At 42.0% G+C, this 14,935-nt stretch overlaps 1 protein-coding gene across 3 annotated transcripts; it reads left to right on the top strand.

Annotated features, from left to right (window-relative positions):
* Positions 1–1,027: 1,027 nt before the first annotated feature.
* LOC128514280 (suppressor of tumorigenicity 14 protein homolog) lies at positions 1,028–11,725 on the top strand. 3 transcript variants are annotated; one of them, XM_053488056.1, is made up of 19 exons: positions 1,028–1,114; positions 2,547–2,733; positions 2,953–3,080; positions 4,216–4,283; positions 4,822–5,015; positions 5,106–5,213; positions 5,305–5,524; positions 5,637–5,779; positions 5,868–5,965; positions 6,127–6,236; positions 6,383–6,516; positions 6,786–6,890; positions 7,646–7,753; positions 7,966–8,079; positions 8,759–8,875; positions 9,699–9,882; positions 10,041–10,312; positions 10,428–10,564; positions 10,638–11,725. In XM_053488056.1, the coding sequence occupies exons 1-19, from the start codon at positions 1,028–1,030 to the stop codon at positions 10,803–10,805; spliced, it is 2,682 nt and encodes an 893-aa protein (XP_053344031.1). In that variant the 3' UTR covers positions 10,806–11,725. The 3 variants fall into 3 exon arrangements, with proteins under 3 accessions (XP_053344031.1, XP_053344033.1, XP_053344032.1); XM_053488058.1 differs by lacking the exons at positions 1,028–1,114; positions 2,547–2,733; positions 2,953–3,080 and adding an exon at positions 4,072–4,138 and having other exon boundaries at positions 7,969–8,079; XM_053488057.1 differs by lacking the exons at positions 1,028–1,114; positions 2,547–2,733; positions 2,953–3,080 and adding an exon at positions 4,072–4,138.
* The last annotated feature ends 3,210 nt before the right edge of the window (positions 11,726–14,935 follow it).

The raw sequence follows: 14,935 nt of genomic DNA, 5'->3' as shown, positions 1-14,935 counted from the left end.
TAAGGCATTGGACTACGGTTCGGAAGATCCCAGGTCCAAACCCCACAACCACCAAGTTGCCACTGTTGGGCCCTTGAGCAAGGCCCTTAACCCTCAACTGCTCAGATGTATAATGAGATAAAAATATAAGTCGCTCTGGATAAGAGCGTCTGCCAAATATGTAAATATCTTCTATACTGCTTATCCTATACCGGGTCACAGGAAGTCGGGAGCCTATCCCAGAGAACTTTGGGACAAGGTGTGGTACACACTGGACAGGGTGACAATGCATTACAGAGCACACACACACACACACACTACGGGGAATTTAGGAACACCAATTAGCCTAATCTGAATATCTTGGACTGTGGGAGGATACTGGAGTATGCGGAGGAAACCGACCAAGCATGCGGAGAACATAACTCCATGTACACAGACACGAGGGACCTTGGAGGTGCAAGGCAACCACTACCTACTGTACTGTACCACGTGGTGAAAAAAAAATATATGGAGTGATTACTATAAGCTGTTATTATAAAAATGAATGAGCGCAGAGATATAAAACCTTTGAGAGCTGCTGTTAGAGAAAATTAATCAAGACCTTTTGGTAAAATCAGAATTTCAGCAAGACAAATAAAAAAAAATCAAACATGTTGACTAACCACTAAATGGTACAATTTTATGATATAATAAAGTGAAAACGCATAAGTGTGTGTAGAGAACTGTCCTGCGCTGATGGTGACATTTCACGGATATTGTCGCTGATGAATTTCCCGCCTCTGCACGCGCTTGATTTTGCGCACCGTACCTGTGTGCATGTGCCACCAGTTCATAGTGGTGCCTTTGTGCCGCGTTGCATCATGGGAGCCGTGCAGCACCTGTGCACGGGCGGGCTTGGGCATTGAGCGCGCGCAGCGCTGCACCCGCTCAGCTCGGGTTTCCTCGCGCACCGACAGCGAGGCATCGCTCCGGGTTTTTTCCCCCCGCAGGTTCATTCCTCCGGCGTCGTGCTGTGTCGACTGCGACCGGGAGCCACACGGGACCAGGAATGAGGACTTTCCCTAAAAACAGAAGCTGCGATGTTTACAGCGTATCCGGTTTAGGACACTGTGGAGCCGCGGACTCACCTGGACAGGTAGGAAAGATCCTGCGCTCAGAGCTGTGTGTGTGTGTGTGTGTGTGTGTGAGAGAGAGAAAAAAACAGCAGTGTGTATTCATTCCTAAAGGCAAGACACCACAATTATGTAAGATATTAAAATATTACCAATAAAACTAAGATGATTTTTTTTTTTTTTAATAAACTTATTTTCACATCATTTCCCAGCCTGAGGTTGAGGATGTGGATGAGGTTGAGACAGTCATGGCATTTCTGTTTAGTGTTGTTGCTGATGATGAGGGATTTTATTTATAAATTTACTAAATTTAAGCCTCAACCCAAAAGACTGCGGCTTCCTCGTTAGGTGTCAGAGTCCAGTTGTGAAAGATGTCCTGAATGTCAGACGATGGAGACGTGACCTTCCTGAGACGGGCCGTGGGAAAGCAGACCCTTAGAGTTACTCTCCGCATAACTCCACAGGGAGACCTCACCTGGTTATCTCTCTCTTCTGCTCCCTCTCGCTCTCTCTTACATACTTATAAAGTCATTAACCTTCTTCAAAGCAGCCTTAAAAATGTATTTATTTATTTATTTTAATTGTGAGCACCAAGCAAATGTCTCCCAAGGTCAAAACTCACAGATATTCTTATCCTTATGGAAATATATGGTTTGATATAAAAACCTGTCCATACACTCTCATACACACACTGAGGGATTTAATTAATTAGTAATTATTTGATTAACATAATTGCAAAAGTACAAATCAAGTCCAACTAGATGAAACAGATTTTCTTTTTATTTCCTACGAAATTGATTATTTTTATATATTATTAGGCTTTTAATGATTACAGTCAGAATTGTTAAAAGTTAGGTTGATAGTCACTGTTCTTGTGCATGTGTTTTGTGTGTGTGTGTGTGTGTGTGTGTGTATTTTCTAGATTCTCTGCCACGGGTTAAATATCTTGAGCGCAAATGATTACTAAATATTTCACTTCATTAAAAAACGCTGACGTTTTTATCTTCGCATTAAATGTCTGTCGCATTTGGAATATTCAGTTCTCATGACATTAAGGCAGTTGTTAATAATCTATTCAATCAGAGGACAAGCTGGAAAGGTTGTGCAAAAGAAAAGAACATAAAAGAAACAAATGATGTGGGACACCAACATTCAAGCAATTAGGACAAGCAGGCGTCTCTGCTCGTCTGGCGATTCAGAAAGCTCTGCCTTTTGCACTTCAGGTGCCTTTAGGCTTGGCATGTGTTTTGAGGACATGGCTGAAGGAAAACCTGAGGAGAACGGCTTTCTGTGTGTGTGTTTTTTGTTCTTTAAAAAAAGCAAGTTTCTGCAAACCTCTACAAAACAAAATGACTGACTGTTGGACTGTGTGGAATGCAATTACATTGCGTTTGGCCTTTTACTTCGCTGTAACAGAATAGTTTTAACAGTGTTATGATCCTTTTTTTTTTTTAGGACGTTAAAGTTAAGGAGCCGTTCCAAACTCCGAGCGGTTCTAAGAGCGAGGCTCAGGCTGGGTCAGACATCAAGCGGCCGGGGGACAGGAGAGCCAACTTCAGGGCATGGCGAAAGTGGGCACTGGGTGCCGCCCCCCTCATCCCTCTGTCCACTGCTGTTGCACTGACTCTCCATTTCTTCGTGTGTAAGTTGTGTGTTGCATCCCAGGAATGCAGGAATTGTGATCCTGTATCATCCTCCATGCTTTTAAACGACAGCATCCCTCATATAACTCGTGTGTCTCAGAAAGACCTCCTGTATATCAGTACGTTTATGCAACTTGATAAAATAGCAACTCAAAGTATCAGTGCACCGCGTCTGTTTCACATGACCGGCTCTAACGCAGCATGTCCTGTCTCTACAGCGTCTCCGTCTTCCACAGTGTTCTTCCTGGGAGGAAGCGTGGAGTTTTCCAACCTCAGCTTCTCCCCGGAGCTGGCCGATCCTTCTTCTACACAGTTCCACCTCCAGTCTCAGGCCCTCAGCCATTATGTAAGTATATACACACACACACACACACTTGCTGTATATAACAGCTGGTCCATGGGACTCGACATGGTCTCTTTGGAATGCAGCGAACCTCCAGAGAGCACTCTGTGCTGATCCGTGGACTTGGCAGTTTCAAACATGAAGTCGGCTAGAGCTGCGCCTCTTGTGGTGTGCTGCCCTCTTCACTGTGGCCCTTTTTAGATGTAAAGCAGGCTGTGAGCGGGGGCCCGCCGAGCTTTCGGCTACTCCGTGGCCCTCTTAAATGTAAAGCCGGCTGTAACCGGATCCTGTCCTGGTGCGGGGCAGCATGGTGAGAGCGTGTCCCAGAGGGCCGCAGGCTTTTCAGGGCTGAGGACAAGAATGGCGTTTGTGAGAACCGCAGGACCCAGGCAAAGCCGAGTGAGAAGAAGAGCAGGCCCTCAATAAAAACATTGTCTCTGCACTTCCTCGCACAATCAGATGCTCTGTGTCTGCACACTGAGAGGGACGCAGGCCGAGAGGAGAGGAAAAGTAGACTCGGGCACAGAGAGAGAGAGGGATTAAATGGACAGCAAAGCAGAGAGAGGAAAGTGAGACAGCAAAGTAAGAGTTGAGGTTTAAATACAGATATGCACTAAAAGAAGAACGCTGAGTGTTCCGTCATGTCTCCACTGTCCTGAATCACGCCTCATGTAAAACCTGTAATCCTGTTTAATATGAGTGAATGGGCAGGTGTGGTAAGTTGTGCGAGAGTGTGCCTGTGCTTATTAAAGGTAGCCTGAACCCACTGCCCGCCCCCGCCACCCTGCACTTCAGAATGACATTGAGCTCCGGACAATGGCACTCTTGTTGCCCACAGCTCTTGTTGCTCAAAGCCAATCGCACAAGAACGGAGCCTTTTGTGCCAAGACTGCATGTCTTTCCCGGGGCTACTGATGTCACACCTCGTCCAGTGATGTCACTTTTTCAGTAGCTCTGAAGTCAGGGTGACGCCGTACAGAATTTAGATGATGCGAAAGAGTTGAGGGGGAACTCGTTACACTGTTTTGCGAACGTCAAATGCGGGCCTGTTGTCTATGCAGGTTGATCAGTTCATTATTTCTTTGTAGTACGCGGATGGTGTTTAAGAGATGAATGATTCTTTGTTGCGGTGCTTTAGTTCTCAGAGTTGTACAAGTCATCACCCTGGAGGCCATACTACCGCCGCTCAGGGATTGTCGCCTTTAGGTAAGAACTTTTTTTTTTCCTTACTCCGCTTGTAGCTGATCCAAGACTAGTTTAGTGTTAGAAGATGAAAGGGATCAGTTTTGTTTATCAGACTTGTATATGTTATTTCTGACACGATTATCTATAAAAATGCACAAAGGGGTGTTGCAAAGCCAAAAATATTAGTATCAGACATTTTTTATTCACTTTAAGTTAAATCAAGCTCATAGAACCACTCTTTCAAAATGTAAGTTCTGGAATATCACCGTTCCATCAGAGAAGAAAAACTCCATTGATTCAGTACGTTCAGGTGGTCAGCTGACTTCATTTTATTGCCACATAAGTCTAGACCTTTGACCCTTTTGAAACAAGGTTTTTTTAAAAATATATTAATAACTGCAGTAATTATTCAATAAAAGCCTTTAAAATATTTATCATTTAAAGTCAAATGGTGTCTTTTCTAGCCAGGCAGTATAAAAAAATACATCTAAACACTGTTGTAATACATGGTTAAAAAAAAATCTACAAATGTATGAATGTTGTTCCTCCATTCTGACAGTGAAGGAGTGAACGGGCTGAACGTTTTCTTCTGGAGTAAGTTCTCTGCTCCATCAGTGGCCATTGCAGAGCAACTGCAGAGATCTAAACCGGCCTGGTTGCAGCGTCATCTTCCCGGCACCAACAAGGTTCTTTACAGCAGACTGGAGGAGCAGTATTATCTGGCCAAGGATGAAGACACACTAAGGCTCCTGGGTGAACACTTTGAACTGGAGCTAAAACCTGTCCTGTGTATTGATGTTAAGTATAAAACAAATGCATGATAATGTACATCTCATCCTGCAGGTGTGAATTTAGATAGTGAGGACGGCGAGGATGATGATGATGACATGGCGGATAAAATCAAGAATCCCAGCAATTTGCAGAGTGGCAAGTGGCAGCTTGGTCTTCAGGGTAATACAGTATGAACAGATCATCTCACATTTTTTTTCAGTTTTTTTTTTTTTTGTTTTTTTTGTTACCTTACTCCTTTTTTGGTCCACAGCGATGTCTTTCGATCTTTACGCCAAATATGGGAACAACCGAACACTGAGTTTGGTGAGCCCAAAGAAACCGTATTATCAGTGGAGGCTTAGAGTTCCTTCTGGTCATGTAGTACGTCTAGACGTAGTCACCCTGCAGGGGGCGACACCTGGTAGCTGTTCAGCCAACAAACTCTCCGCATATGATTTCCTGCTCCCTCTTCAGAACAAAATCATTGCCAGGTGAGCATGCATATGTATTCGTTGTCATTGAGAATCACATCAGATTTGTGCTCTCATGTTAAATGTATATTCCATGCACTGGTTATGCATGAAAGCATGTTTTCGATGGTAGGTGGTGTGGATTGCCGGTGACTGGGTCGTCTCCAGTGATGAAGTTGACATCATCTGGAAATGTCATGCTTGTCACTTTTTCGTTTAGTCGTCAGAGACATGGCGCCATCTTCAAGGCTTATTTCCAGGCCATACCAAAAGCCGGTGTGTGTTTACCTTGTGGGCCATTTTTAAACTATAATTAACACCTAAATTCTTGCAATACATCTCTCCTGTCGTTCTTCATCGCCAGAATGCGGAGGCTTTCTGTCAGCTTGGAATGGCACCGTGGTATCCCCTTACTATCCTGCCTACTACCCTCCAAACGTGGACTGTAACTGGAAGATCAGGGTGAGTTGAGGCCAGCGATGGTTCCCATGTCCTGACTCTGCTTCTCCGTGTTCCTGCACATGGCTTGTGAACCGTATTCGCAGCCGGTGGGGGGGGGGATGCTCCTTCCTTTGTGCTAGAGTGCATCCTTTGAAGGCGGCTGACTGTGGTTTCTCTTTCAGGCTCCGCTACCTGGCTACTTGCTATCCATAACCATTGTGATGCTGGATATTCAGGACTCACCCTCCACGAGCAGCTGCGAGAAAGACTGGCTGGAAATCGGTGGTGTCAAGTGAGTGTCTGCTCTTTTAGAAAGTCTGAAAAACTTTCTACCTCTGCATCAGACGGTTTTGTTCTCCTAAAGTATTTTACCGAGCATGTTTTTGCACTTGTATGTGATTGATTTACTGGTGAATGTGTATTTTTCCCTGTGATTAGACTGTGTAATCCAATTGGGGACAGCAGCAGGAAGAGGATCTACTCTTCCCCTGTGTTACTGCACTTTCACTCCGACGAGTCTCTGACTCACAAGGGCTTTTACCTGGTGTACAGAGCCTTCTCCCCAGAGAGCAGTGAGCACACTATCCGTTTGTGTTCTCCCAGCGTCTGCTGAATGTATGACAATGTTTGGGCTTTATTTTGCAAAGCGCCTTGGCTGTGGCTTGCTCGGTGAAGTGCCTTTGTGCCGTGGCCGTCTTGAACCCTGTTGTTTGTCATGGCGTGGATGCTTTGTAATGTTTCTGGGCCACTAAAGGTCAAGTGTAGTGTTACAATCTTTTTAGTCAACTACCAGAGCATGTAATTTACTGTCAGTATTTACACCATGTGTGTTTCACTCCAGCGTGTCCGAGGCAGTTCCGCTGTGGAGACGGGCGCTGTATTCCTCTGAGGAAAGTGTGTGATGGAGAGAAGGACTGTGCGGACGGTCGGGACGAGGCCAAGTGCTGTAAGTAGGCTTGTGCGATATGACAATATTATCGTCTCTACACAATATTCCCAGTAATGTGTAGCAGTGATACTTTACTCATGATTACTCAAAAGAGTGATCTTTTCTCCCCAATAAAACAAGTGAGTGGACAACAGACATGTTTGGTCTGGAATGATTCGTTTAGGTGATTAATCTCTAAACACAATAACAGATTTACAATTTCACACTCTTTTGGCATAACTTTTTTAATTTATTTGCTGTATTTACACATTTTTCTTAAGCAATAGTCCAGCATGGTAACAATCAATAAGCAATTTATCATTAATAATTATTAACAATACAATTTTTTCTCGCTTTAAACTTTATTTAAACAGGTCTAGCAGCACACAATACCAAAAAATTTTTTTTATCCTTGACAAATGAATAAATATATAAAAAATAGATGAAACATAAATAAATATATCAAAAGAATCTTCATTTGAAAAGAATGCTGCTAAAACTACAATGTTCAATACTTTCCATTGCTAGAAGTGCGCCCTCTTGTGGTGTCATGTTAATTGAAACATAAGCTATGGAGAAATTTGATGCAAAACAAACATTAAAAGTTAATGCATTTTTAATCCATAAAATTCTTGAAAGCAAATTAATCCAAAATGGTCTAATTTTTTTTTTTCACTTAAAATCTAACACTACGATTAATTTCACTGGTGTTTATAAAAATGAATTAAGAGATTTAGAGGATTATATGGACACATGATTGTCTCTCTCGACAGCGATGTGCAAGCCGGGAGAGGTGTACTGTGGGAGTGGGCAGTGCAGACCACACGGGAGCCAGTGTAACCTGCAGGCTTGTGGAGACAGCAGCGAGGAAACTAACTGTGGTAATGTAGTCCCTTTTCTCCTAAGCTTCACCTAATCTCAAACCTGCGTGAATTTATCACTACACAAGCTTGATTTGTTATTTTTGGTCTCTTTTTCTTATTGACATTATTCTTCTCAAATTAACAACTAGCAAAGTAGTCATGATTGTGATTGCATAATATCTTATGCTGCATGTATTCACGTGTCTGCTCAGGATCTGTTTCCTTCTCAGCAGGTAAATGTTACCACATGTGTTCGAACAAAATATGTCTGCCCAAGTCTTCAGTGTGTGACGGAGTCTTAGACTGCAAAGACCGCAGTGATGAGCTCAACTGTACACGAGCATGTGAGTATTAAATCACACATCATTGTGAAGAATTCGTTAAAGGAAAATGAAATGTACACAATTTTCATCAAGAGGAAAAGTTTGGCACTGGGGATTATAACATGGATAAATTACTGTCAAACTTCAAAGAACACCAATTTCATTCTAAACCACATCAGCATGCCTGTTTGATCTCCCTGAATAACTGAATGTAGTTTGCGTCAGATATTTACAGTAGAGTTGGGTGAGGTTTCCATTTTGTCTTTGTGTTTTTTTTATTTTATTACAGCATCCTATAAATAAGCAAATGATGTAAATTGGTTGATTTTCACTCCTTCTGCGAACGTGCTGTTTCAGTGTCTCTGTAAATGAGCTACTGCTGAGCCGCACCTCTCCTGAAAACAGCAGAGCTAAACAGCAAACCAGGGGGGCGGATCTTCTCATATGAGGTCACATTAGGGGGAAGATCAAACTGGCTTTTTTAACCCCTGGCCAATATCAAATTGGAAAAGGAATGAAAAGCAGGGAATGTTTTTTTTTGTTTTTGTTTGAACTTGACTACAAAGTGAATTTTACCAAACAGGTTTGATAAAGAATAATGTACGAGTATTTTTATTGTTCATTATGTGTACATTTTATTCCTCTCTTATGTGTAAGTAATTTATCCTGGCTAAGTCCTGCTTTTTTTTTGTGTGTGTAGTTAAAGGTTGCTCGCCTACGTCCTATAAATGTGCGAACGGCAAGTGTATCGCGAAGGTGAACCCAGAATGTGACGGCATCAAAGACTGCAAGGACGGATCTGACGAGCTACGCTGTGGTGAGCCTCCAGCTGCTAACATCCACCAAAGACTCACCCATACCCGTGGCTTTTTGTGCATTCAGAGAGAGCAAAAATCTGTTTGGACGTCTGCGTAACCATAAACACCTGCTCAATTATGCATGGAGAGGAAATGCTTTAGCGGTATTTAATAACACCAAATCCTGTGCAGCAATGTAAGATTTTGGATTTATTGCAATAGAGTCATTAAATTCCTTTTTAATTTTCTAACCTCTAATAACCTAAAATAAAAACCCACAAAATCCACATCTCTATTCCTGCTGCTTATCTTGTCATATTAGACTATTAATTATAAGCTCTGGGTGTCAAGCGAAAAAAACCCTCCCTTAATATTAAATGTTTTTAATTATCAGTAAACAAAATGGTTTCAAATGCTGGATAAGTTCATGTTATAGCTTTATCTTTTACAAATACAAAAGTTGCGTTTTGTTTTAATGGTACTGGCGGAGAGGCGGTCAGCAAGCTGTGTGAGATGTGTGAATGTGAATGATCTGCAACACTTTTCTGTGTTAAAGGAGCCTTGGTCCATTGTTTTCCCAGAGTGTAAGTATCTATTAAAGATTAGTTTAAATCAACATCACGTTTTGTTGATATGGTTTACATTTGGTTTAAAATGGCAAAATGTCTTATCCTGCAGAATGATCTACCTGGCATTTATAATACTCTTTCTTCCTTTTTTTTACCCTAATACATTACCCTAACAAATAAAAAAAAAAAACTTTTGTTTTGTGGATAGCTCGATAAGTAACGTGAACCGTACCTATACTGAACCCAGACTTGTGTACTGTTCTCACTGGAGCAGGGTGTGGCATTCGACCGAGGAAACGGGCGAAGATCGTGGGAGGGACAGATGCTCAGGCGGGTTCATGGCCCTGGCAGGTCAGCCTGCAGATAGAGCGCTATGGCCATGTATGTGGAGCGTCGCTGGTGAGCAGCCGCTGGCTCCTCTCCGCCGCTCACTGCTTTCAAGACTCGGACGCCATCAAGTAAGAAACGCTTTGGTTCACAATTTCTTATTACGTCAATACATCAGTCATCAATTACATCATTCTTATGAGGTTGAAAATGTATTGTAGTTAAAATGTCTACAAATGTTGCTTTTATGTAAGGACTAATGATTTACATAGAGTATGAATTCCTTCAGGTACTCAGATGCTCGCGCCTGGAGAGCCTACATGGGCATGCGGGTCATGAACTCGGTCAGTAACGCTGCTGCTACACGCCAGATCCGCAGGATAGTCCAGCACGCCCAATACGATCAGTTCACCTCCGATTATGACATCGCCCTCCTGGAACTCAGTGCCCCTGTGTTCTTTAACGATCTGGTGCAGCCTGTGTGTGTTCCAGCCCCATCGCACGCCTTTACCTCCGGCACCAACTGCTTCGTCACTGGCTGGGGAGTCCTCAGTGAGGAAGGTAAAGCTTTGATGGATTCACCGCTAGCCGGTTTCAGACTACTGTACACTTTCATCTCTGCCCTTTTGTGGTCAGTAAGTGCAAGCTGTCTTCCTGGAATGGTTTCTTGTTTTAGGTGAGCTGGCCACCCTGCTGCAGGAGGCCACAGTAAGCATCATCAACCACAAAACGTGCAACAAGATGTACGACGATGCCGTGACTCCCAGAATGATATGTGCAGGGAGCGTACAGGGAGGAGTCGATGCCTGTCAAGTGAGTTCCGGTGTGTGAAAATTCTGCATGTAAATTGGCTCCATCTTTAATGTCACCATGTGTCTGCATGCAGGGAGACTCTGGAGGGCCACTGGTGTGTCTAGAACGGGGTCGGAGGTGGTTCCTGGCTGGCATCGTGAGCTGGGGAGAGGGATGCGCACGGCAAAACCGGCCGGGGGTATACACACAGGTGATCAAGTTCACAGACTGGATCCACCAGCAGACTAAAGGCCAGGTGTGACATGTGACACAAAAAAACAGCTTGGAGTTCATCATGATTTGCACACACACTGTCGTTCTTCACGGACATCCACCCAGACGCTATGGTGCGTAGTGACACCGCCACCCCGTCAAGGCCTCCTCTCAGTCCAGTCCTCCAGGCCTCATCGTTCACCACCTCATACACAATGCTCGTTTTTTTTTTTTTATGCATAATGCACATTCAAAGCATTGAACGACGGACAGTTAGTTTAGTACATTAATGCTCAATTTAAAGACGTCATAATACGAGTGTTGAGTTATGAAAAGAGTACTGCGTATGCTGCATCACTAGTAACATGCATTTAATCTTATCAACGACATAAACGATATTTATAGACTGATAAATATACTTCCCTTATTCATAAACCATTAAGAGTTATAAAGGCCATATAATTAACGTACTGTGAAATTGCTTGCGTGTAAATGAATCATAAGGAGCAAGCTGCCCGAGGAGTCACGGTGAAGGGAAAAACAACACAACCTGGTGATTTACTGTTTCAGTATCATTTTTTTTTAGTAATTGTCTTTTCATATTAATAATTTACTGCTTTTGAGCAATATTTGGTTTGAATTTATCACCCTGACTCATGCGGGTAAAGAGATTTCATGAACCTGACATAAGACAGGTTCTGTAGCATGTACGTAACTACTCCATTAATGCTATAACATTATTTATCCTACACACGTGTTATTTTTAAATTCAATTGTTTTACAACTCAAATGTAGGAGCAATTTCATCAGATTAGGATGGGTGTACAGATTGTTAAAGTGAGGGAGCAGGTTTGTTAAACTGATTTAAGTCTCATGTACTGCTGATACTCGTTCCCACATCGCCCCCTGTCGGTAAGAGGAAGCACTACAACTCCTTTGCAGGTCCCTTTTTCTCATTTCCTTACTGTATTTCCTGGATGTTGAACAACCTTATCTGAAAGTCAGATGATTACACTTTATGTTTATGTTACATCTGAAATATTAGACATATAATAAACAGAGGTGCTATACCAGTTCGACTTTGCTGTCATGTGATTCTGAGTGTACATTCAATTGTTCAAAAGAAAAAGGGGGGAAATTCCCAAATTGTGTATTGTTAAAGCATTGAGATGTGCACTGAGCACTGAATAAAAATGTATGACATTGAGCTAAAGTGGAGCCCAGCAAATCAGTACATTTAACTGTAATTTCAGCTTATTTACTTTATTATTGTTTAACTGTGTATTGTTGAATTGTCAATCAATGCACCAAACCCCCCTTGTACTGTTCATAACGTATATAACATATATACTGTAGCACCTGTTTATTTATTTATTTATTTATTTATTTATTTAACTTTTAAACCTAAAACTAAGATAAGTGCATACTTTAATAGGGAACTGCAATGGTAACGACAGCCGCTACAATCAGATGGCTGTTAAAGCCGCTCAAGCTAAAATAATGATAAACCAAGCGTAGCAGTCGTAATCATCCCAAATAGTAGCCCTATTATTCATGAAGCACAGCAGGAAACATACATATTTACTAGGATACTGTCAGGGTTGTAGCTCGGATTTTAGGTTAATGCTGTAGGGATCAGGAGGTCACTGTTAGATCCACCTTTAACTTGGTGCTTGGCTCGGATTCTGGCTCACTTGTACAATGGATATTAAAAGTCTACATGTCCCTGTTAAAACTGCAGGTATTGTTTTGTGATGTAAAAATGCTAAACTGCTCAGGATCCAGCCAGGATATATTATCTTCAATATTTTCCCATCTTTAATGTGAAAATGCTTCAATCAGGATTCAACAAAACTCTAAAAGAAAAAAGAAAAAAAAACATCAACCTGGTTGCACATACTGTACAGTCTTCTTTACTGGGTTATGTGAGCATGCTCGGGACAGACCAATCCCATTTTAAGCTTGTACTGTTGTACTGAATATCAGCATGGCTGTAATCAGCTCTGAGTGCTGATATTCAGTATAACAGCAGGAACTCGAGTGTGACATTGCTTGTATACACCAGTTCTACAAACCTCAATCACTATCAACAGATTATGATTTGTTTGTTTATTTAACCATTTTTTTGCTCTGCCATCACTCATCCTTCAGTGACTGGTGGAACTAATTAACCACAACTGACGGAACTGGGAACTGAAAATTAGTTTAATTAGCATGGGTGAAAGTAGTTTAAAATTCCTACTGGTACTATGTAGACAAAAGGTGACAGTGGAAAAAAACCATGCAGGTGGTGGACGGTCCTAAAAGACCTATAAGATTTACTTTAAGTTTTCATTAATTCTGCTTTGGAATATCAGCTAACTTCTAGTTTCTGGTGTTGAATCCCAAATAGCTTCAAGTGAAAAGCTGGTGTACAATTGGAACAACTGTGATGTGATGCATGATGTTAAACATCCCAGTGCTCATGCTTTATCCCATGCCTCCCATCCGATCACATTAATCGGTCAGAACTCACTGTTGTTTAAAAGTAATTATTAAACCCAAACAAAGATTAGCATGCTTTCTTACTTGTATGGGACTGATGAAGCTGTACAAAGTATAACAAGAAATGGAGAAAAGGGTGCACCACACTGACATTTCCAAGAACAGGATGTCCCACCAAGCAAAAAAATAAATAAAAAAGACAACTTTTCACCAAGGCTGCCAAGAGACTTACAGCAATTTTAAGGAGGTGCAGGAATATGTCCCGAGTCCTGGACACGTCCTTCAAGCCACATCAATCTCATGCATTCATCACACACTGCTAAAAATTTTGTGAGTTGATTACAGTTAAACTTTAAATCATTTATACACACTTGAACAGGAGGCGTGTCACACCATAACCAGAAAAGGCTATGTGGGTTCAAAGCTATCATTCCAACCAAGTACCAGCCACACCTGATTCCACATGTTTAATTAGTTGTTCTTGGCTTTCAATAGACTGTCAGGTGTGTCATCTACTTGGTTGGAATGGAAAGCCTGCAGCCACACCGGCCCTTTCTGGATAAACTGTGACACCTCTGCACTAGATTCATACGATTCATTTCCTTATAGACTTTTTTTTTTAGAAAGTTATTCGTTGAAAATTGTTTACAAGACAAATCCCTAAAAGTACTGTTAATAGATAGTTTTTATTAATGCTTTGTTTTCCTGTCAAGGGGTTTCTAAGCCTTAAAGGGCGCAGGAACAAGCGCTGTCTATTTAGGAAGAGACCCATTAGTGAGCAGGTGTGTCCAGACCATTTTACTTTTAGTAGATTATCCCTATTTAAAGCATAACAAATTATATGAGTGTATAAAAATTAAAATAAATGAATAAATATGTAAATTTGTTTATATAAAAATATAAGAATTTTTATATGAGAAATTAACTCATTTACTGTATTACACAATTCTTTAATTTACCAAACATATCTTGAAATAGCCCTCATTGCTATCTCTCCGCTCTGAGCTTTTTATAAAAGTTTAAGGTTGTTGTTGGTCTTCTGGCTGCTTCCGTCGAAGGGTCACCACAGTGGACCATCCGAACAACTTGGCACAGGTTTTACCCTGGATGCCCTTCCTGACGCAACCCTCCCATTTTATCCAGGTTTGGGCAAATTGAACCCAGGCCTTCTACATGGCAGGCAAGAAACCTACCACTTTTAACTGCTTTGTCAGCAGTTTAGGATTGGTGATGCTGTATGTGGAGTAATCAGCTGAAGGGCAGAGGAGGGATGGTGCTGCATTGCCTTCTGAACACTTCAGGATCCTATGGGTTTCATACATTTTCCTTAAGTCTTTTTTGGTTTTCTCAGGGATCTCTGGTTTCCTTCCTCCACCCAAAAACATGGCAGTTGGTTCGGCTAAGGTAAATTACTACACAGGTGTGAGGGAGTTGGTGGCACAGTAGTGTAGTGGTGTAGTGGCTAGCACTGTCGCCTTGCACCTCCAGTGTCCGGGTTCGATTCCCAGACACTGATTCGTTTCTGTGTGCATCTGTGTGCATGGAGTTTGCGTGTTCTCCCTGTGCTTGGGGTTTCCCCTGAGTATTCTGGTTTCCACCCACAATTCAGACACTTGCAGATTGTTACTTCCTAAATTGTGTGAATAATAGTGTGTGAATCAGCGTGTGAGTGTGTGCCCTGCGATGGATTGGCAC

This window comes from Clarias gariepinus, chromosome 26 (genome assembly GCF_024256425.1).
Source record: "Clarias gariepinus isolate MV-2021 ecotype Netherlands chromosome 26, CGAR_prim_01v2, whole genome shotgun sequence".
Taxonomy (NCBI): domain Eukaryota; kingdom Metazoa; phylum Chordata; class Actinopteri; order Siluriformes; family Clariidae; genus Clarias; species Clarias gariepinus.
The sequence above is the reverse complement of the archived record's forward strand: the minus strand, read 5'-3'. Positions and strand labels throughout refer to the sequence as shown.